Here is a 23835-nt window from a genome sequence, read left to right as displayed (position 1 = left end):
TTCTCGGGTTCTGAAGCATTTAATTTCTCATTTATCTTCACAAAAGATGACCTAGAACACTAACTAGGGAAGGAAGAAGCCCGGAAGGAGGTGTAACAATTGCTCTGTGTGTGTGTGTGTACCTCTCTCTGTAACTTTTTCAAATAAATAAAATAAATCTTTTTAAAAATACAAAAAAAAAAAAAAAAGAGGAAGAAAGAAAGAAAAGAAAGGGGCCAGTGCTGTGGCCCAGCCGATTAAAGTCCCAGCCTGCAACACCAGCATCCCATATGGGTGCTGGTTTGAGTCCTGGCTGCTCCACCTTTGATTAGCAGCTCCCTGCTAACGCACCTGAGAAAGCAGCGGAGGATGGCCCAAATGCTTGGGCCCCTGCACTCATGTGGGAGACCTGGAAGAATCTCCTAGCTCCTGGCTTCTGCCTGGCCTACCCCTGGTCATTTCAGCCTATTTGGGAGTGAACCAGCAGATGTCTTTACCTCTCTCGGTAACTCTTTCAAATAAATGAAATAAATCATTTTTAAAAATACAAAAAAAAAAAGGCATAACAATTGCTTACGCTGGTGTGGTCAGCCTTGAGAAGAGTAAATCCTGGTGAGACCCAGGTGGAAGCCACTGAGAGAGGAACTTGCAAAGTGGAGGGTGTTAACTGCTGAAGATGTAGGGAGCATAGAAAACATTGGGTATTAAGATGTATTGGATAGGGGCCAGTGTTGTGGTGTAGAGGGTTAAGCTGCTGCCTGCATTGCCGGCACCCCATATGGGCACCAGTTCGAGTCCTGCCTGCTAACGTGAGTGGGAAAGCAATGAAACATGGCCTAAGTGCTTGGAGCCCTGCAGCCACTTGGGAGACCCAGAAGAAGCCCCTGGCTTCTGTCTTCAGCCTGGCCTAGTAGCAACCATTACAGCGACTTGGGGCAGTGAACCAGATTTCTCTCTCTTCTTATCTCTCCTTCTCTCTTTAAACTCAGCCCTTCAAATAAACAAATCTTAAAAAAAAAAAAATTCACTGGGTAGCAATCTGGTTGAGAAATTGAGAAATACCCTGGTGATGTTGTGTTGAGGATTCAAGGCTGTCCTCTAACATTCTAACTTAATTGCAACCAAACCTAATCTACTGTTGATTCAGGTTGGGTGTGAAATCCAGGAAAGCCTCTTCATTCTTACCAATGAAGTGCTGATTACAGCAAAGCACAGTCGGTTCCCTGAAAGCAGAGACACTGCCACAAGATACCAAGAAATAAAGTTACATTTGTAGTACACATTTAAAGAGTTTGTTAGTAGAAAATAGAGCAACCTTGGCAGACTGGGTGGATCTGGATTTGGGCAGCTTTTGAAGCAAACCCGGAATGAGCATATCCTCCCCCACGGACATGCTGTGAGAATGACAGGTGAAAGCCCTCTTAAGTGCTCAAGGGGGAGATGTTCTTTGACCTAAGCTGCTCCTAAGGCTTTTGTGGGTACTGGTGTGCGCTTCCTCCAGGAACTTGCTCTGCTTTTGTTCCTCTTCTCTGGCTGGGTCTGCTCTCTTGTTAAATAATGTATTCTGTGCAAAGTGTGTGGCATGGCATCTGGAGTATGGATGTGTGCGTTATAGGTGGTAACTGCTAACCCTCTTCCACCACCCCACCCCTCTCTCTTTCTCCTCCTGCTGGCTCTCTATGGCCTGCAGGTGAACCCAGGGAAATGATTCCTTCACTGGGAGCTTTCAGGATTTGGGACCCCTGTGCCTGATTGATGGCACCGGGCAAACCACGACTGGCGGGCTTAATTGCAAAACTGATCAAGCTGAAGATGTAGAGTCACCAGCTGAATTAGCAAAATTTCAACGAAAATGGCAGCCAGGTGTGGCATGTTGGCCATCAACGCAGCTGTCTTTCCCTCACGGAGCTCGGGCTCAGACATCAAGTTGATGACAGCCATTCGCTTCTGGAAGACGGTTCTTTTACACGTGATCTTTGAGCCAGACCCAGGGGACAGAAACCCAGGAGCATGGCCACAGTGAGAGGTAGAGATGGGCTTTGAGGGGCAGGGGTGCCGTGGGAGGGTCACCGGGCTTGACTGTAGCCGCCCGTGCGGCACAGACAAGCCCAATGCCCTTTGGTGCTGAAGTTCTGGGTGTGAAAACTGGGTACGCTCATCCCTGCGCCATCCTGGGGAGGTTCAAGGGTGTGGTGTGTCCAGGGCACCTCCTCCCCCGCCCAGTGGAATTGGCACTGCTAACCCTGACCTGGCATCGCGGCTCCTAAAGCTCAAACTCCACTTTCCCGAGACTCGCTCGGCTGCCATCCTGCCAAAGGGGCAGCGCCTGGGCTTGGGGGGAGAAGCCGCGCAGCCGGGCAGGGTGGCGGGCACCGAGGGCGGCCCAGCTCCGAGCCCTGCGGCTTTCGCCCGCGGGAGCGAGAACCGGCTGTAGGCGTCTCCTTCCTGTGCAAACTTTTCTGTCCTCTTCCTCCTCCCGCCCTCCCCACCGGCTCCGCGGCGCCCGGCGTCCAGCCTCCCGCCCTCCCCGCCGCCTCCCGGTGGCCGCGCGCGGGGCAGCGCGGGGCAGCGCAGCCCTCGGCGCCAGCCCCACCCCGTGCTCCGCGCCCGCCGCCGTGAGCCGATGGCCGAGGCGGGCAGGCGCCCCGCGGGGCCCCCGTGCGAGCCGCCTGGGCCGGCGACTGCGGCTCCCGGCCCCGATTCCGAGGCGCCCGCCCCGCCGCCGACGCTGCGCTGGCTGCCCGGGGACCCGAGCCCCCGCGGCCGCTCTCAGAGCGACCTCTCGGCGTCCTCGAGCAGGGGCCGCCCGCTCCGCGTCCACATCTCCGGCTCAGGTAAGGGCGACTGGGGCGCTGGCGGGGAGGGCCGGCCGCGGGCAGGTGGCGGCTGGGGCGCGAGCGGACACCGGCCGGGCAGCCCGGCGGCTGGGAGGCCGAGGCTGGACGCCCCCCGCGCCGCCGCCTCTGCTCGCCTGGCGAGGCTTGGGGACCCTGGGCGGAAGATGCCAGCGCCAGGCGGCGGGTCGGAGCGCCGCGAGTGCGCGTTCGCGGCTAGTGTGCAGGCTGGAGGGCGCCAGGCAGCACCAGCCGCTTTGGTTGTGGGCTCTGCCGTCAGGAAGAGGAACCTTCGCGAGTTTTGTCCCTTGGAAGGGTGCGGTCACCTCGCTTCAGGGGCTGGGCCAGTGCAGGTCGTGGCAGCCCTGCCAACGCTTACCTTCGCAGGTAGCAGCGTTCTTTAGGCGGGTGCGGCTTAGAAGATCGAAGTACGAGTTTTTCCTCGGTAGGAAAACCCAGGCAGGTGGTGGTGAGAGTCTGGCTGGGCGGCTGGTGCATCACCCTCTGCTGTGACTTGAAAAAGCCTGGAGCCGGCACCTGTGCGGTCGTTGCTGCCCCGCGCTGGGTGCATGGCAGGTCCTCAAAGCTCCTGGGTGCGGTGGGACTGGCAGAACCAGGAACGCAGTCAAAGCCCGATGCGGGCCACCTGTGCTGTGTCTCTGGGCGGATCGCTTCATCTTGTCTCTCGGGGCTCAGTACTGAACATGGGACTGATAGTGTGGAAGGACCACGTGGGAATGTTGTGTGGATTCAATAATTAATCATTTTAAATGCTGAAGCATTTAAGAACGGTAGAATTGGTTTGTAAAATCCACCAGATGTGTTAAGTTTCCACTGATTTGCAGCCTGTGGGGACTGCATGGGAGCTGGGAAACTAGAAATGAAGCTGACATCAAAACTACCAAGGCAGCCAAAGGTCCTTGGTGGTGCACGGGGACCTTCAGCGGCCACTTCTCCCCCTTTTCAGGCTGTGTTCTGGCCTCGGGCCTCCTTTGGGCACTAATTCATCCCCACTTACACCTGATTCAGAGTCTGATTCAAAAAGGGCACCTTTTGATGTCTCCAGCTCCACTTCAGCTAGATAATTCTATTTTCCTCTGAAGTGCTCTATTATTCTTGGGCTGTTATTTTTGCCACCCAATGTGTGTACCTGAAAACCATCAAAGGTACTACTGATCTGACTTGGCCGCCCACTTTGGACAGAGCCAGGCAGAGTTGTTAAATACAGGTTGGGGGATGTGGATCGTGAGATGTGTGCAAAGATTCTTCCTCTGAATCTACACTGTGAAGAGCTTTGAGTCAAAATGTTTTCCCTCCTGTTTTGGTGTCTTGGTCAAAGTGAACTTGAGTCATGGAAAATCGTGATTTTTATAAAGATGAACTGTTCAGATGACCTTAGAGACAACTGAAAATTAGTCCTATTGGTGACTGTAGATGAGTAAGCAGAGCGTGTATCACCATTTCTCATGTTCATAGGTAGAAGTTAAGGCCTTCATGCAGAAAAAGGTTAGCAAAGATCTTTGCAAGATTGCAGCGTATGCACTATGTGAGCCATGGGCTCTGGGTTGTGAAATTGTTCCTTTTCTGAGGATTCTGCCTTTGTTCTCTGCTCTTAAAGGATGCTAGGATGTGACAACTTTCGGCAGTGTTGTCCCCTGCATGCCAGATGCTGATGCAGATATAGAAGAATAGACTTCTTCCTCTTGCCTAATATTCCATTTTCAGAACTGAGCCTTGGAGGTGTGAGTGCCGGCTGAGCAAGACCAGGTGCTCCCTGCTTTTGTTAGAGTCAGCGGGAAAACGGGCCTGTCCGTCACTGACACTCGCAGGGTGTTCTCTAGAACTCTGCAGCCTTTGATGGATTTGAGAGTCTGCAAGATGACTGGACCGGGATAGCTGAATTCTCCTATGAGAACCGTTTTAAGGTTTCAACTTGACCTTGTGGAAACAATCCCTGGCCTGGTGCTGGAGTAGCCCAGTTTCCAGGCCTTCCCCAGAAGCTCTGGGCGTACATGCAGGCAGTATCCAGAGCTAGGTCATAGATGACTCTGCCAGAACCACCTCCTGCCCCAGCAGTGCCAGCCTCCTCTCCCAGTCTCAGTTCCCACCCAGACCTACTTAATTGCAATTTGCATTTTGGTAAACTCCTCAGGTTGCCCTTTGGCATGTTTTGAGGTGGGGATGCAATACTCTGACACTGATTTTCTATCTTGGTTATAGGAGGAATCGGGGAGTTCAACAATAATGCAACTCATGGCTGAGTCCCACACCTTGGGATTCTGATTTAATTGACATCAAGTGCAGCCTGAGCATTGGATGATTCTTATGATGTGTGGCCACGTTGGAGAACCACTGTCTTATATGTACTTGTCTTACTGCCATGGGCAATGTGATCCTGTGCCTGGGGTTGGCCTGGGCCAGTATCGGCTTGAAGAGTTGGTTGCAGAACCTTCTCACAACCTTATTGGTGCGCTCTCTACTACAACTGCCCCAGGATCCTTTCTCAGCCCCTTTCTTGATTCCAAGGAGTTATCATATAGCTCTTCCCAAGGGGTCATTTTTTTTTTATAATGATCTAACTCTTTGCTATGAGTCCTTTAGCAGGAAAATGTTGACAGGGAAGGAAAACCATCTTTTGTGGTGTCAAGTGACCTGAGAAGGAGAAAAGGAATGAATGGAAGGGTGCTGTCCAAGGAGTGTCACAGAACAGCCTCACTCAAGAAATGGACCACTCCATACTCCCGCCTACTACTCACACCTCCCACCCTTGCTTGCCTCTATCCTTTCCAATAAAGCATAATAACAAACTTGAGGGGCAGGTGTTGGCACAGCAGTTAAAATGGCACTTGGGATACTTACATTCCATATTGCAGTGCCTGATTTTGAGTCTTGGCCCTGCTCCATATCCCAGCTTCTGCTCTTGTGCACACTGGAGGCAGCAGGTGATGGCTCACATACTTGAATTCCTTCCCTTCCATGGGAGACCTGAATTGAGGTCCCAGCTCCTGGCTCTAGCCTGGGCCAGCTCTGGTTGTTGCAGGCTTTTGGGGAGTGACCCAAGGGATAAGAAATCTTTGTCTACTTCCTTCTTTGCCATTCAGAATTTCAAAATAATAAATAAAACTTGGAACTTGGCCTCTTAAATTTTGCTATCTGCTGCAACAAGGGTCTACCTGATACAAAACATGTTTGAAAGATCTGCTCAGTGCTAGCATTGATTTATCAGCAAAAGCTATAGCTATAGCTGTATATGAAACCCATATAAAAAGCATAAAGAAAATAGATTGTCATAGGTAATTTTTAAAAATTGAAATAAAAGTGGCATTAACAACTAAGCCCTTTTCTTGAGCTTCTAAAAGCTGGGATTGTTTTTTGTTAAAAAAAAAAAAGATTGATTTTTGCTCTACGGTTTTTGAACTCATAGTTCTGGAATTTAACAGAAGTTCTACATTTTTAAAAATCTAACAATCCTTATAAATTGATATTTTACTTCATTTGAAACACTGAAATTTTGGAACAAAGCATGTGGTTAGATGGTCTCAATTTTTTTTGAAATTTTTATTTTCTTTAAAGAAGGAGCTCTCCAATCTGGCAGTTCACTTCCAAAGTGCCCACAAAAGCTAGGGCAGACCAGGCTAAAGCCAGGAGCCTGGAACTCTATGCAGGTTTCCCACGCAGGTGGCAGGGACCCATGTATTTAAGGCATTATCTGCTGTCTCCCAGGGTGTATGTTAGCAGGAACCTGAATCAGGAGTGGAGCTGAGAGTCAAACCTAGGTACTCTAATGTAGGACATGGATGTTCCAACCAGCAACTTAATCTCTAGGCCAAATTCCTATCCTCTCTGTAATTTCTAAGCCAGTCTTGTTTGAAATTAGGAATTTTGGTATATTTAGTTATTTTGATGAATTTCTTTAAGCCCAATGCTTAGTAGGTAAGGAACCTGGAGTTCTTATATCACTCACTTGGCACAGTTTTGCTGCTTGGGACCCCTATATCCCATATCCAAGTGCCTGGTTTGAGTCCAGCACAATCTACTGCCACTTCAGCTTCCTGCTAAAGTGCACCCTGGAAGCCAGCAGATGATGCCTATTGTACCTGCATCCCTGCCACTCAATGGAAGACTCAGATGAATTCTGGGATCCTGGCTTCAGCCTTACCCAACCCTGACTGTTGTAGGTTTTTGAAGATAGCTCTTCATCTGTCTGTCTCTTCCTCTTTGCTTTTTAAATAAAATAATGTAGCTCAGAGCACCTTCCTGTTGTAGGCATTCAGCAAGAACTGACTGTGGGTCAGCCTACTGTGTGCCAGGCACTGTTCTGCATCATGTGGGCTGTAGGGAGGAATGAGAGATGTCTACAGTCTTCAAGTGATGACTTCTAGTCTTGCATGTTTAAAGGGGCACCATGGGCAGATGGGACAGTCATCAGCTTAAGGCAGAAACACAAGAGGTCCTCAAAAAGCTCATAGAAGGCTGGTGCTGAGACATAGTAGGTTAAGCCTCTACCTGCAGTGTCGGTATCTTGTATGGGTGCCAGTTTGAGTCCTGGTTGCTTCACTTCTAATCCAACTCTGATAATGGCCTGGAAAAGCAGTGAAAGATGGCCCAGGTCCTGGGGCCCCTGCATCTGCGTGGGAGACCTCCAAGAAGCTCCTGGCTTTGGATTGGCCCAGATCTGGCCATTGCAGCCACTTGGGGAATGAACCAGTGGATGAAAGACCTTTCTCTTTCCCTTTCCCTGTCTGTAACTCTTCCTCTCCAATAAATAAATCTTTTTTAAAGAGTTCATGGAAAATCCAAACGGTAAAGTTAGAAACATGCCAAGGGATTCCAATTCAATCCCATCAAGGTGGCATGTACCAATGTCATCTCACTAGTCCAAGTGATCAATTTCAGTTCACAGTTGATCATAATGATAGGTCTAAGAGTCAAAGAGATCACATAAATAAGACTAGTGTCTGCTAATACTGATAGAATTAAGAAGGAGAGAACGATCCAACATGGGAAGCAGGATACACAGCAGACTCATAGAATGGCAGATGTCCTAAACAGCACTCTGGCCTCAGAATCAGCCCTTAAGGCATTCGGATCTGGCTGAAGAGCCCATGACAGTATTTTAGGCATGGAAAACCAAGACACTCTGGAAAAAAAACACACCTAAATGAAAGATCTTTGCGAGTGAGATCCCAGTAGAAAGAACGGGACATCAAAGAAGGAGGTACCTTTCTCTGAAGGGAGGAGAGAACTTCCACTTTGACTATGACCCTGTCGGAATAAGATCGAAGTCGGCGAACTCAAAAGGCTTCCATAGTCTTGGCAACTCATGACTAGTGCCTAGGGAGATTACTGATGCCATAAACAAGAGTGTCAATCTAAGTCAACAACAGGAGTCACTGTGCACTTCTCCTCATGTAGGATCTCTGTCCTTAATGTGTTGTTCAATGTGAATTAATGCTATAACTAGTACTCAAACAGTATTTTACAGTTTGTGTTTCTGTGTGGGTGCAAACTGATAATCTTTACTTAATATATACTAAATCGATCTTCTGTATATAAAGAGAATTGAATCTTGATGTGAATGAAATGGGAGAGGGAGCGGGAGATGGGAGGGTTGCAGGTGGGAGGGAAGTTATGGGGGGAAGCCATTGTAATGCATAAACTGTACTTTGGAAATTTATATTTATTAAATAAAAGTTTAAAAATGCATATGATGAACTATGCATGGATTTCAAAAAATTTTTTAAAGATTTATTTATTTGAAAGAGTTACACACAGAGAAGAGAGGCAGAGGGAGGGAGGGAGGGAGGGGAAGGAGAAAGGGATCTTCATCTGCTAGTTCACTCCCGGGATGGCCGCAACGGCTGGAGCTGCGCTTATCCAAAGCCAGGAGCCAGGAGCTTCTTCCAGGTCTCCCACGTGGGTGCAGGGGCCCAAGGACTTGGGCCATCTTCTACTGCTTTCCCAGGCCATAGCAGAGAGCTGGATTGAAAGTGGAACAGCCAGGACTTGAACCAGTGCCCATATGGGATGCCGGCACTGCAGGCGGCAGCCTTACCTGCTACTCCACAGTGCTGGACCCTTCAAACATTTTAACGCCAAAGTAAATTCATCTTTTTTTAAAAAAAAATTTGAAAGAGGCAGAGAGAGGTCTTTCATCTGCTAGTTCACCCCCCAAATGGCCACAATGGACAGAACTGGGCTCATCTGAAGCTAGGAGCCTGGAGCTGCTTCTGGGTCTCCCACGTGAGTGCAGGGACCAAAGGACTTGGGCCATCTTCTGCTTTCCTGGGCACATTAGCAGGGAGCTGGATCAGAAGTGGAACAGCTTGAACCAGTGCCCATGTGGGATGCTGGTGCTGCAGGTGGTGGTTTTACCCACTATACCACAGTGCCTGCCCTGTCAGTTAATCTTTTAATGCCATCTTTCCAGAGACTTATAAAGTTTTCCAGTTTTTTTTTTATTTTTAAATTTTATTTTCCCAAAGAAACCTTTTATTTAAGGAATACAAACTTCATGCATTTCATAAGTAAAACTTTAGGAATATAATGATTCTTCCCACCATACCCACCCTCCCACCCTCACTCCCACACCTCCACCACCACCTCCTCCCATGCCCAGTCCTATTCTCCACTAAGATCCATTTGTGATTATACATAGAAGACCAACTCTATACTAAGAGTTCAACAATTTGCACAGGAAAAAAACCTGTTCCTCAACAGTCGAGACAAGGGCTGTTCAAAGTCATTGCGTCTTGAAGTTAATTTCACTTTTTTTTTTTTTTTAGAAACTTAATTGACTTTAAAGAAGCACCCAAGAAGGATACATCTTTTGCGAGCCCTTAGACATAATTATAATATAACTCTTTGAGGACAGAGATCCTATATGGGAAGTTAATGTACAGTGGCTCCTGTTAATTTAACAACACTCTTATATATGAAGTCAATGATCACACAAGGCTCTTGACATGAGCTACCTAGGCTATGGAAGCCTTTTGAATCCTCCACAGACTTTTTGAAGTCCCATCAGCTGTTTCATTACTCCAGTTCCTTACGCCAGCACCCCTGGGCCCTGGTATGTCTAGGTTTACAAGTAACAGCAAATCCAGGCTCTTTATATTGAGTCTTTAATCCCTAGTGTGTTCAGTGCTGAGGAGAGTGAAAAATTCAGCTAACCTGGGTGTTCCATCAGTTCATACCCCCTCCTGGCTGGCCATTGCCATGAGCTGCTGGCTGAGCTCAGTTACCTGTCCTGTTGGGGCGTGCGGGGTGGGGGTGGGGGCTTGCATTTGTTTATCCACATCTTTCTGGTGCCTCCCACTGAATTCAAAGGCTGCAATTCTTCCTGTCTGTGCTTTGTTCCTCAAAACCTCATGCTGTGCAAGGGTGTCTTAGTCCCCAGGGGTTTCTGAGTGTCAGCCATGAAATGGGCTAGAGGAGCCCTAGGCCAGGAACACTAGACACCTGCTCATGACGTCGGTATAACTTAGTTTTTTCTTTCCAAACGAGGGCCATCTGGCTCTGAGTTTACTTTCTGTGTATGCCTGGTCACAGGACAGCAAGGCCACCCTGCCAGGAATGGATGGCCAGCTTGGGCAGTGCAAAAGGGTGCCAGGTGGAACAGGTGCTGGGAGGCTCAAATCAAGCCTGTGTTCTGCCCTGGACAAGCTGCGCACCTGGCGTGGACAAGTGCTCCCTCTTCCCCAAGGAGAGCACCTTCTCCCTCACACAAAGGTCATGGGCTTCTCATCCTGACTATTGGTCAGGCTTCATCCTAAAATGGGCTCCTTATATCTGAATCCCAGATACAAGAGGATGTCCCAGAGGATGGCATGGTTTCAAGCACAGCTTCCTGTTACCCTGTAGCAGAGTCTGCACCTTTGAAATATCAGCTCCACTTGTAGGTGAGGACATCCCTGGTGAGTCGGGTCACACTCGACCTGTAGCTGGAACCAGAAGGTTCTTGGGAACCGAGGTGACTGGTTTTCTCTTTCTCTCCCCAGCGCTTTCTTAAGTGTGGTCTCAGCTGACAATGGACTTGTCTGCCTCCCTGCTGGCCAGCTTCCTCGCTGTCTCATCCCAGCTGAGTCTCTCCCCTGCCACATGCTTCCATTGAAGCAGCCACGTGCTCTTTGCTTCCTGTTAGCTCTGGCCTCTGTTTTTTGACCTGGGGAATGTTTCTTCATTATTCTTAGTTCAGACTCCCAAGAAAGGAGTGAAGCCATGTTTTCCTAGCAGGCCACAGACTCTCAACCACAGAAAGACTTGGGATTGCTGCCCTGGATCACATATCTCCCCTAAGCCCAAACCAGTCTTGGAGGGTGAAGTCACACAGTGGCAATATGGTCGCTTTGAAAGGACTGAGCCAGGGTGGTTTTCATTTGTTCCTTCAGTCGGTCAACTAGTTCTTCGCCCTGGGAGTCCAGAGGTGAGCAGATGGGAGTCTGTGACTCTGGGGTGAGAGGAAAGTAGACAGCCCGCTCAGTAAGGGTGGGTTATGCCATAACCATGTGTGGTGCCTTCAATGGCAAGATGATGATGATGATGAAGATGGCAGCTCTTCTTGCTCTCAGAAGACATAGGAACCCCAATTTACCTAGGCTGGGTCCTTATTTGCAGCAGTGTCTGAATGATAGTTTTGAGACTGATGACAATGCTTGGATTGATTCTGGGCCCCTGGTCCTGCAGAGGGTGCTCTAGGTCAGGCGATGTGTCTTGAGTTTTCATGTATTCATTTGGCCCACAAACAGCTAATAGGCTAAACACTGAGGCTGCAGAGACATCCTATAGGACTCTGTCTAGTGGTGAGAGACTGGCCAATTGCAATGCAGAATGAGCTAAGATTAATGCCCTGTTCTAATACTCAGGACACTCAGCTCTGGGAAGGAGCTTTCCTGGAAGAGGTAAAAACGTGATCCCTCCATGTAGAGGATGAACAGGAAAAGTGGAGTTGAGTGGAGGAAGAATATTTTGGAGAGGAGAGTACATACAAAAGCACCAGTGCCTGAAAACAACCCAGTGTAATCGGGAGACTGGCTGATTTTTGAGTAGGGCTCTCATGGGAGAGCATTGGCAGGGGATATAGAGAGCCAGGCCAAGGCCTGGTGTGCGAGGCTGCTGCATCTGACTTTTTCCTGGGAGTGGGAGTGGGGAGAAAGGAGAGAGATCTTTCATCTATTGGTTCACTCCTCCAAATGGCTGTAATGGCCTGTGGGTGGTACTTGTAAGGCATTTGCAGGTTTGGGAGGGATGTGTTCTGAGTAGTCCTGATGTGGACACTAAGGGGCAGTGACCATGGTAGAGGGTACACAGATGACAGCGACGGAGATGCAGATGCATGCTTGTTATCACTGTGGTCTTAGTGGAGTCACTTCACCTCCCTGTGTTTGGCTTCCTTGTATCTGCCCTGGAAATAAACAACAGTAATGCCTCCCCTCACTCATCAGGTTATGGTCAGGCTGACACCTGTGAAAAGTGCTTTTGAACTTTAAAGCACGGTGTAAAGGAAGGCCTCTTTTTGCATACTTCTGTTGAAGGACCTACACTGGCACGTTAAAGTTATGCATGGGCTTGTCTTCTTCTCTGCACTATAAAACCAATGAGGACAGGGTTTCTTGTTTTATTTATCTTTGTATTCTCAGTGTCCACTCCAAAACCTTGTATATACATAGTATCCTGTAGATATTTGTGGAATTCATGAATTATCTAAAAGTTCCTTTGATGTCAAGTATCTATATGTCAAAAAGTGATAAAAATGTATTCTTATATGTGTGTGTGTATATATATATATACACACACATGCAGGATTATGTAAAAACTGTAATTTCAAAATGTTTCAAAATTTAAAAAGTAATGAACTTGAAACTTGATTGTGTTTTCTAGAGAGCTTCCCATGAGACTGTTAGAGCTTGCTTGCTGTACTGTGCAAACCTCACTTGGTAATACCTAAGAAAATTTGTGAAGAGGAAGTCACGAATTTGAGTGTAGCCTGAGTCTAGTAGTGCTGAGATTGCCCTAGCAGGGGATTCTGTGGCCTCCTTGGAATGTCCCTTCTGGGTTCTGGGTGCAAGTGCAGTTAGAAGGAAGTGAACTCATGCTAATCCTGCCCTGGATTATTTATATACACTATCATATTGCATCTTCATAGCAACCCTGTGATATAACCATGTGTCAGTCCCACTTTAGAGATAAGGAACTTGGCTTCAGGAAGGTGGAGTAACTCACCCAACTCCCACAGGCAGCTGTGCAGTAACAGAACCTAAACTTTTTTTTTTTTTTTGACAGGTAGAGTTAGAGAGAGAGAGACAGACAGAGACAAAGGTCCTCCTTCCGTTGGTTCACCCCCCAAATGGCCACTACAGCCAGCACGCTGCGGCCGGCACAGCTTGCCAATCCAAAGTCAGGAGCCAGGTGCTTCTTCCTAGTCTCCCATGCAGGTTCAGGGCCCAAGCACTTGGGCCATCCTCCACTGCACTCCCTGGCCACAGCAGAGAGCTGGACTGGAAGAGGAGCAACCGGGACAGAATCCGGTGCCCCAACCAGGACTAGAACCCGGGGTACCAGTGCCTCAGGTGGGAATTAGCCTAGTGAGCCGCAGCGCCAGCTTCTGAGCTTTTCTTACCCTACATTAACTTGCTGCATTTCCAACACTCCAAGAGAAAACAACTTATATATACCTCCACCAAAGGGAGAAAATTGTATCATTTAAAGAACTGCAAATGCCATTATGAGAGAGGTCACCAGGATCAACATCTGTATCAAAAAGCTTTTGTAAGGCTCCAGCCAGTTTTCTATCCATTTTTGGGTACATGCTTTAAATTTCTAGTGTCAACAGCAGATTTTACTTATTCGTGATACAGTTCTGCCAGTATTTTCAGACTGGCAAACTTCTATTATCACCACCTAGGTACATTTTTTTAAATAAGAAACTACTTGTTCTTGGAGTTGTGAACACAATTCATGCACAAGAACCACATCTTGTCTCAAAGTACAAGTGTAGTTTCAGTTACAGTGATGCTCAGGAAAAAATACGGAAGCAGTCTAGTGTTTTTAACGTACTGTGCTGGGTGACTCATTATCTTTGATCACACGAGCTAAAATTTGCACCAAGAAGTAGGTTGCACCAACCTGCCTTGGAAAGCTTTCTGTACTCTAACTCACTTTGTGCCCAATTTCCTACAACTTGACATTTAGATACCTTACTTTGCAGTTTCTTGAAGTCTTGAGAAAAGTATCTGTTGCTTATGCCTCACACCAGGAAGGAAGCTGTGACTTTTAAAAAGTACATTACCTATATCCAGAGCTAAAGGCTGTAGCTAGGGTGAGGAGGTCACAGGTACAAGAGTTTGATTTTAGATCAACAGCTTACATACCGTAAGTGTGTTATGTATAATTTATAGTCATGACTTAGGTCATCAGTGTTGGTCTGTAACCATGTTTTGTTCATATATGGTCAATTTTTAATTTTTAATTATTTTAAATTATTTATATGAAAGGCAGAGAAACAGAAGCAGAGATAGACAGATAAAAATCCCATCCACTGGTTCACTCCCAAATGCCTACAATGGCCATTTGTTCCAGGCACAAGCCAGGAGACTAGAACTCAAACCAGGTCTCCCATATAGGTGGCAGGGACCCAAGTACTTGAGCCATCACCTGCTGCCTCCCTGGGTTAACAGGAAGCTGGAAATGGAAGTGGAGCTAGCACTTGAACCCAAACACTCTGATATGGAATACAGGCATCCCAAGTGGCTTCTTAACCACTGTGTCAGTGCCACCTGTTCTTGTGTTTTCTGAACTATTTGAATGTTTGGCGTATCTTCTGAAGAAGTAAAATTTCTATTGAATAATCATTAAATATCCTAAACAGCAAATATTTTTAATGTTTATTTTCATCTACTTGAAAGTCAGAAGAAAAGAGGTCGGTCTGTCCAGAGAGATTGAAATCTTCTATTTTCTGGGTCGCTTCTCCCATGGCCACAACAGGCAGGGCTAGGCCAAGCCAAAACCACAAGCCCAGAACTCCATTTGGGTCTCCCATGTGAGTTTCGGGGATACAAATACTTGAGCCATCATTTACTGCAACCTACTCACATTAGAAGGAAGCTGGATTGGAAGCAGGGTAGCTGGGACTTGAGCAGGCATTCACATATGTGATGAAGGCAACCTACGTGGTACTTAATTCACTGTGCCACAATACCTGCCCTAACATATTTTAATCCCTCTTTTCCAGCCTCCTGGGCATTATAAATCTTTGTCACTTTCATCAGGTTTCTGTAATAGAAATCAAAGATGTGAGGATGATAAAGAATGTGGCTTATGTAATGGGACTTATATCTTCAAATGAATGCTTTTTTTAAAAAAAAGTTATTTAAGCTATACAAGTTTTATCTATTTCATATATATAGATTTAGGAACATAGTGACATTTTCTACCCTACCCTCCCTCCTGCCCGTGTTCCAATCCAATCATTCAGTTTACTTAATGATCAAAAAATTAACCCTGTACTAAATAAAAGTTCAACAAATAGTACAAAGGAAAAAAAAACACCATTCCTCAACAGAAGAGACAAAGGCTGTAAACAGTCATTGGATCTCAAAATATCTACTTCATTCCAATATGTTACTTTTTAGGTACTCTATTAGCTACCTTGGATTAAGGGAAAAAATATGGTATCTGTCTTTTTGGGACTGGCTTATTTTACTAATTTTTTTAGAGATTTATTTATTTGAAGGTTGGAGTTAAACAGAGGGGGAGGAGGAGGGAGAGGGAGAGGGAGGGAGAGGAAGAGGGATAAAGGTCTTCATCTTCTGATTCACTCCCCAATTAGCCGCAATGGCTGGAGCTGTGCTGATCCAAAGCCAGGAGCCAGGAGCTTCTTCCAGGTCTCCCACGTGGGTGCAAGGGCCCAAGGACTTGGGCCATCTTCCACTGCTTTCCCAGGCCATAGCAGAGAGCAGGATTGGAAGTGGAGCAGCCGGGTCTTGAACTGGTGCCCATATGGGATGCCAGCACTGTAGGTGGCAGCTTAACCCACTACACCACAGTGCCAGCCCCATTATTTCACTAATTATAATGGTTTTCAGTTGCATCCATTTTGTGGCAAATGACAATATTTCATTTTTTTACAGTTGAGTAGTACTTCATAGTGTATATATACCATAATTTCTTTTTTTTTATTTTTTTATTTTTTGACAGGCAGAGTGGACAGTGAGAGAGAGAGAAAGAAAGGTCTTCCTTTTACCATTGGTTCACCCTCCAATGGCCGCCATGGCTGGCACACCGTGCTGATCCGATGGCAGGAGCCAGGTACTTATCCTGGTCTCCCATGGGGTGCAGGGCCCAAATACTTGGGCCATCTTCCACTGCACTCCCTGGCCACAGCAGAGAGCTGGCCTGGAAGAGGGGCAACTGGGACAGAATCTGGCGCCCCGACCGGGAATAGAACCCAGTGTGCCAGCGCTGCAAGGCGGAGGATTAGCCTAGTGAGCCGCGGCGCTGGCCTATACCATAATTTCTTTATACAGTCAGCAGCTGATGGACATCTGGGTTGATTCCATATCTTACCTATTGTGAATTGTGCTACAATGAACATGGGGTACAGATAATTCTTTAAGGTGCTGATTTCTTTTGGTTTGGGTAAATTCCCAGGAGTAGGATGCCTGGATCATATTCAGATTTCTGAGGCATCTCCATACTGTCTTCCACAGTGGCTGCACCAGTCCACGTTCTCACCAATAGTGGATTAGGGTACCTTTTTCCTCACATCCTCTCCAGCATTTGTTGTTTGTTGATTTCTGTATGAAAGCCATATTAATGGGGGTGAGGTGAAATCTCATTGTGGTTTTGATTTGCATTTCCTTGATGGCTAGTGATCCTGACCATTTTTTCAAGTGTCTGTTGGCCACTTTGTTGAGTGTTTCTTTTGCAGTGTAGAAGCTTCTCAGCTTGATGTAATCCCACCTGTTAACCCAAAATCACAATCAAAGACAAAATTCTTTTCCAAGAAGTCTTTGCTTATGCCAATGTCTCCTAGAGTTTCCCCAATGTTTTCTAGTAACTTGATGGCATCAGGTCATAGATTTAGGTCTCTGTTCCATTTTGAGTGAATTTTTGGGTAGGGTATAAGGTCAGGGTCTAATTTCATAATTCTGCACATGCAGATCTAGTTTTACCAGCACCATTTGTTGAGACTTTTCTCGTTTCAGGGATTGATTTTAGCTCTTTTATCAAAGATAAATTTATTGTAGATATGTGGAATAATTTCTGGAGTTTCTGTGCTGTTCTATTGGTCTACATGTCTGTTTTTGTGCCAGTACCAGGCTGTTTGATTATAGTTGCCCTATAGTATGTCTTTAAGTCAGGTATTATAATGCCTCTACCTTGTTTTTGTCGCATGTTGCACAAGATTTGTGGGGAGCAACTCGGACTAGACTAAGTTACTGGAATTAAGACTTATTCTATGCATCTGCTCTCCCACAATATGGCGCTGGGAGAGAAGAAAACAGCTTCTACACAGCTGCCTCCAGTTCAGCCAATAAACTGTAGGACTTGCTCCTGATTGGAGGAGAGCAGCGTACTCGGCGTGTGGGCAGCCGAGTTAGGATTGGCAGAGGAGGACTATAAAGGAGGAGAGAGATGGCATGCACCAGGAACATCTAAGGGGGAACATCTATCTGAAGGAACACCTGTGCAGCCCCCGAGAGAGCCGGCCGGCGGTGTGGCGGTGTGCTGCTCCCCCGCGGAAGTGGGGAATGTGGCAGGGGGAACCGCCCTTCCACGGAGGTGGAAGGGACAGTAGCCAACCCGGGAAGAACCAGCAGCAAACCTGGGGAGGGCCGAGCAGACGAAAGAACAGCGCAGGGTCCTGTGTCGTTCCTCCACGAAGAGGGGGAGCGACATAATGGTGCCGTGACTCGGATATGAAGCCTAGGCAGGGTTTAGTGTCGCTCCTCCACGAAGAGGGGGAGCGACAAGATTGCTTTAGCTATTTGGGGTCTCTTGTGTTTCCATATGAATTTTAGCATAATTTTTTCTAGATCTGCAAAGAATGTTTTTGGTATTTTGGTTGGTATTACATTGAATCTCTAAATTGCTTTTGGTAGTATGGACATTTTGATGTTGATTCTTCCAATCCATGAGCATGGAAGATTTTTCCATTTTTTAATTGTAATTTTCCTCTTAGAGACCTTTGACATCCTTGGTTAAATTTATTCCAAGTATTTAATTCTTCTTGTAGCTATTGTGAATGGGGTTGATCTTAAAAGTTCTTTCTCAGCCATGGCAGTGTCCGTATATATAAGAGTGTTGATTTTTGTGTATTGCTTTAAATTCTACCACTTTACCAAACTCTTCTATAAGTTCCAGTAGTCTCTCAGTGAAGTATTTTGGATCCTGTATGTACAGAATCATGTCAAATTTATTAAATGCTTTCTCTACATCTATTGAGATAACCATATGATTTTTGTTCTTCAGTTTATAAATATGATAGATCATATTTATTGATTTGTGAATGTTGAGCCATCCCTGCATTCCAGAGATAGATCCCACTTGGCCTGGGTGAATGATATTTCTGATGTGATGTTGAATTCAATTAGCTAATATTTTGTTGGATTTTTGCATCTATGCTCATTAGGGATATTGGTCTATAGTTCTCTTTCTCTATTGTATCTTTTGCTGGCTTAAGAATCAAGGTGATACAGGCTTTCCAGAAGGAGATTGGGAGGATTCCCTCCCTTTGAACTGTTTTTGAATAACTTGAGAAGAGTTTGAATTAGTTCTTCTTTAAATGTGTAGTAGAATTCAGCAGTGAAGATATCCGGTCCTGGACTTTTCTTTGTTGGGAGGATCTTTATTACTGATTCAATTTCTGTCTTGGTTATTGGTCTGTTCAGGTTTTCTATGTCTTCACAACTCAATTTTGGTATATTGTAAGTGTCTAGAAATCTATTTCTTCTAGGTTTCCCAATTTGCTGGCATATAGCTCTTAATAGTAATCACTAATGATTCTTTTCATTTCTGTGGTATCTGTTGTTACATTTACTTTTTCATCTCTAATTTTGTTGATTTGGATCTTTTTTCCTTTTTTTTTTTTTTTTGGTTAGTTGGGCCAATGGTGTATCAACTTTGTTAAATTTTTTAAAAGTAGCTCTTCATTTCTGATCTTTTATGTTTTTTGTTTTATAATTTTAATTACTTTCATGCTACTAATTTTAGGTTTGGTTTGTTTTTTCTAAGTCTTTGAGATGCATTGATATCTCATTTGATACCTTTCCAATTTCTTTATCTAGGCACCAATTACTATAAACTTCTTAAAACTGCTTTTGCTGTATCCCATATATTTTGATATGATGTATTGGCATCTTCATTTCCAGAAATTTTTTTATTTCTCTTTTGATTTCTTCTATGACCCACTGTTCATTCAGGAACATGTTGTTCAGTCTCCATGTGTTTACATATTATCTAGTGATTTTTTAAAAATACTTTTTAAAAATATTTTCTTTGAAAGGTGAAGTTACAGAGAGGTAGAGGCAGAGAGAGAGAGAAAGAGATTTCTTCCATCTGCTGGTTCACTCTCTAAATGGCTACAATGGACAGGACTGGGCCGATCTGAAGCCAGGAGCCTGGAACTTTTTCCAGGGCTTCTGTGTGGGTACAGGGGCCAAAGATCTTGGGCCATTTTCTGCTGCTTTCCCTGGTACATTAGCAGGGAGCTAGATTGGAAGTGGAGCATCTGGGACTCAAACCAGTGCCCATATGGGATGCTGACACTGCAGGTGGTACTTTACCCATTACGACCACAGCACCAGCCCTGATCTAGAGATTGTTGAGTTGTTGATTTCCAAGTTTATCCATTGTGGTCAGAGAAGTTGCAGGCTATGATTTTGATTTTTTTAATTTGCTGAGACTTGCTTTCTGGCCTAGCATATGTGGTCTATCCTAGAGAAAGTTCCATGCACCAATGAAAAGAATGTGTATTCTGCAACTGTAGGGTGAAAAGTTCTGTAGATATAAGTTAAGTCCATTTGGTCCATAGGGTCAATTAACTTTGTTATTTCTTTATTGATTTTCTGTCTAGTTGATATGTCCATTTATGGAAGTGGGGTGTTGAAGACCCCATTACTATTGTGTTGGAGTCTATGTCTCTCTATAGAACCATTAACATTTGTTAATGGTTAAATTCGTTAATTGTTAAATAGCCAGGCACCCTGTAGTTGGGTGAATATACATTAATTGTAGTCACATCTTCCTGATGAATTGATCTATTAATCATTACACAGTGCCCTTCTTTGTCTCTTTTAACATTGTTTGTGTTAAAGTGTATTTTGTCTGATATTAGGATGGCAGCACCTGTGCGTTTTTTGCTTTCCATTAGCATAAAATATCTTTTTCCATCTTTTCATTTTAAGTCTGTATCTTTAATATGTTTCTTATAGGCATCAAATAGATGGTTCTTGGTTTTTAGTCAATTTGGCCAGTCTGTATCTTTTAACTGGCAAATTGAGGCCATTTACATTCAAGGGGATTATTGATAAGTAATGACTTGGCCCTGCCATTTTTCCATAAATATTCCTACTGCTTACTTTGGATTTCTTTTGTACTTTTATTAGGGGATTTTCTGCCTTCACATTCTTTCATAATGATGGCTATCTTTCTGTGTTTCTGTGTGTAGCATATCCTTAAGCATCATTTTTAAAGCTAGACAAGTGGTGACAAATTCCTTCAATTTCTATTTGCTATGGAAGGTCTTTATTTCACCTTCATTCATAAATGAGAGCTTTGCGGGGTACTATATTCTGGGTTGACAGTTTCTCTTAAGACTTGGACTATATCTTGCCATTATCATTTTGCCTGTAGGGTTTCTGATGAGAAGTCAGCTGTGAGTCTAATTGGAGATCATCTGAAAGTAATCTGACATTTCTCTCATGCACATTTTAGAATTTTTTCTTTATGTTGTACTGTGGAAAGTTTTACTACAATGGGTCATGGTGAAGATCTTTTCTGGTCATATTTGCTAGGAGTTCTATGTGATTCCTGTACTTAGACATCTTTCTCTAATTTGGGGAAGTTTTCTGTAATTATTTCACTGAATAGGCCTTCTAGTCCATTCTCTTTTCACACATTCAGGAACTCCTAAGACTTGTATGTTGGGTCACTTGATAATGCCATAATACACCATGAATCTCCAACACAGTTTTCAAGTTTAGTTCTCTAATTTCTTCTTCTTCTTCTTCTTCTTTTTTTTTTTTTTTTGTCTGACTGAAAGATTTCCAAAGATTTGTCTTCTAGCTCAGGTATTCATTCTTCTGCCTCACCAAATCTGTTACGACTTTCCACTAAATTTTTTATTTGATCTATTAAATTCTTCATTTCTAACATTTCATTTGATTTCTTTCTAAAATCTCAATTTCATGGGAAACATTTTCATTCGTGTCAAGTATGGTTTTCTTTATTTCATGGATTTACTTCTGATTTTTGAGAAATTCTATGATTAATTTTTTAATTCCATTTCCAGCATTTCCTCAATCTAATCTTTCTAATCTTCACATTCTAATATTGAAATGTTGTTGTGTTCATGGTGGTGGTGTGGTGGTCATGGTGTCTTCCTTATTGTTTCTTGAATTTCTGTGTTTATTTCTGGGCATTTGTGGAGTTAATGGTTATTTTTTTCCCTCTGGTGGCTTTTATATTTGAGCTCTGCCTCTGTGGATTAGTGGAATTTCTGCGCTTTCAGTGAATAGCAAGTGGTGTTGCTGGATGTGTCCAGGGAGCTCTTGTCAGTGCTCCAGGGTGGGGTGAATATCCAGGGTAACACCCCAGTTAGGCGTGGTAGATCTCCTCTTGTTAACAGAAGGGGGGAAATGGTCACCTCTGTTAATGTGATCACCCCCTCACCTCCTCTCTTCCAAGCTAAGCAATGCCTGGGTGTTAGTCCCCAGTGTGCCACCATATGAACCGCACAAGTGATCTGTGCAGTTGAGACTGTGAGCGCAGTTCTGGCTTCAATGACCCACCCCATGCAACCAAGTAGCTCTGAGCATGTGGAGCAGCACCCAATGATTGCCCAGAGACCCAGCTACACCCTGCACCCTCTCATATAGCCACCAAGTCCCCACGGTCTCAGCACATAAGGCTCACACAGTTGCTGGATGGAAAGGTTTCTCTCTGCTCTGCCAGCTTGTCCAGTCAACAGAGAGACAGATGTTCCCCCATCCAGCTCCACCTAGGTGTCTTGATCCCCTGTGCCTGTGGTATGTTGGGCGACTGGAGGAGCCTCCCAACAGCAGCCTGTCAGTCCTCCAAGCCAAGCTCAAAGTCAGTGGGAACTGCAAATTTTTCCCTCTGCTAGGATCTCTGAATCACATGTGTACACAAAAGCCACTGGCTGGATGTTACCCTCTCCCAGCCACTGACGCCAGTACTGCTGAGAAGATGATGTCTTGTCTCAGCCAGTTGCTGTGCACATGCACAAAGGCTTCCACAGTTGCTGCCCAAACCCAGAATAGTGCCCGCCCTTTCTCAACCAGGCAGTGGGCACCATTGTGGGAAGGCTGCGTGAGATAAACATGCCCTCTTTACCTCTACTGGATCCACTGGTAACCACTAGTAACTGCTAGCCCCTAGGGCTCCAATCTGGACTCACACCATGCTCTCCCTCTGGCTATATCACCTCTGGTCTTCCTCTGTCTCCAAGCTGCTGCTGCAGTCCTGTGTTGTGTCCATGTTTGTGCTGCACATCTGTACCTTCCACACAGGTCCATGGTGCTCCTTTTCCTTTTCTAGAATTTCCAGTGCAGTTTTCTCTCTCATTCTCTGAGAGTACACTTCCTACACTTTTTTTTTTTTACTATTTATCCCTAGCCTAGCATATTGTCATTTCCTAATCTGCCATCTTGGAATCCTCCTGAATGTTATCTTTTAAAGCTGTCACAATCTTGTTCCAATTTCAATCTTGGTGGACAAAACAAAATTTGTGACTGTGAATGCTGTTTTTTCCACTTATTCTCACTACAGTTGAATTGTAGCTCTTTATAAAAATCGTGTCTGCCTTGTAGAGATTTACCATCATTGAAGGGTGTTGAGAAGGCATTCCTGAAATGGCCATAACAGTGGACATATTATGGGAGTTCACTTATTGTCTCCCAGTGTGATTATTTTAGGATGAATAGCAATCATCTTAATAGTTGCATTGTGCATATTATAATATCACCTCATACTTTCCAAATGCATAACCATATGAGGTAATATTACTAACCAAGTAGATCCATTTGGGCTGTTAATACAATGTAGTGACTGCAAGATCAAGAAAGTAAGAAAGGTAGGCAGGTGTTTAGCCTAGCAGTTAAGACACTAGTTAAGATGCCGATGCCCTGCATCGGAGAGCCTAAGTTTAACACCTGACTTCAGTTCCTGACACTAGCTTCCTGCTAAGGAGCACGCTGTAAGTCAGCAATGATATCTGAAGTAGTTGGGTTCTTACTACCCATGTGGGAAATCTGGATTGAATTCCTGGCTCCTGGCTTAAGCCCCATCCCAACCCTGGCTACTATAGGCATTTGGGGAATCTCTTTCTCTGCTTCGCTCTCTCCCTCTCTCCCTCTCTCCCTCTCTCCCTCCCTCCCTCCCTCTTTCCCTTTTTCTTTCTCTTTCTTTTTTCTTTTTCTTTCTCTCTTTCTCTCTTTTTGCTCCTCAAATGTTTTCTTTTTTAAAAAGAAGCTTTAAAACACTCACTAGGATATATTTGGGAGAACACAGTATGATATGAATGAAAGGATTACTAACTAATAGCAAGGGTTTAAGCAACATGAACAGATTTCCATAGCCAGTAATAGATACTCCCTTGTTTGAGTGAGGGAAAAGAGTGTTTTGTTTTGTTTTGGTTCATCCTTTAATAAGGAGACTGGGGCAGTTGAAAATCAGGACAGAGAGTTGGGCCTGTGCCCAAGGACAGTGCTCTCTCCTTAATACTACTTTCTTTCTTTCTTTCTTTCTTTAAGATTTACTCGACAGAGTTATGGACAGGTGG

At 45.0% G+C, this 23835-nt stretch overlaps 1 protein-coding gene and 1 long non-coding RNA gene across 7 annotated transcripts in view; one reads left to right on the top strand and one right to left on the bottom strand.

Annotated features, from left to right (window-relative positions):
• Positions 1 to 5003, bottom strand: part of LOC149126439 (uncharacterized) — a 29237-nt gene extending 24234 nt beyond the window's left edge. Inside the window, exon 1 of the long non-coding RNA XR_016234493.1 lies at positions 3193 to 5003. This is a non-coding gene — a long non-coding RNA (uncharacterized LOC149126439). The remainder of the gene's footprint in view (positions 1 to 3192) is intronic.
• The window catches only part of PHACTR2 (phosphatase and actin regulator 2), a 324330-nt gene continuing 302312 nt past the window's right edge, over positions 1818 to 23835 (top strand). Inside the window, exon 1 of one of the 6 annotated variants that reach the window (XM_051854253.3) lies at positions 1818 to 2005. In XM_051854253.3, the coding sequence (XP_051710213.1) occupies positions 1990 to 2005 (16 nt within the window). In that variant the 5' untranslated portion in view covers positions 1818 to 1989. Of the gene's footprint in view, positions 2006 to 2479; positions 2814 to 23835 lie in introns of those variants that run through there. The other 5 variants (XM_089333678.1, XM_089333675.1, XM_008263587.5 and 2 more) reach the window with 5 other exon arrangements.

Source organism: Oryctolagus cuniculus, chromosome 5 (genome assembly GCF_051225735.1).
Source record: "Oryctolagus cuniculus isolate XC-2025 breed Fujian yellow rabbit chromosome 5, ASM5122573v1, whole genome shotgun sequence".
In the NCBI taxonomy this organism is placed as follows: Eukaryota; Metazoa; Chordata; class Mammalia; order Lagomorpha; family Leporidae; genus Oryctolagus; species Oryctolagus cuniculus.
This window is presented reverse-complemented; position numbering and strand designations above follow the sequence as displayed.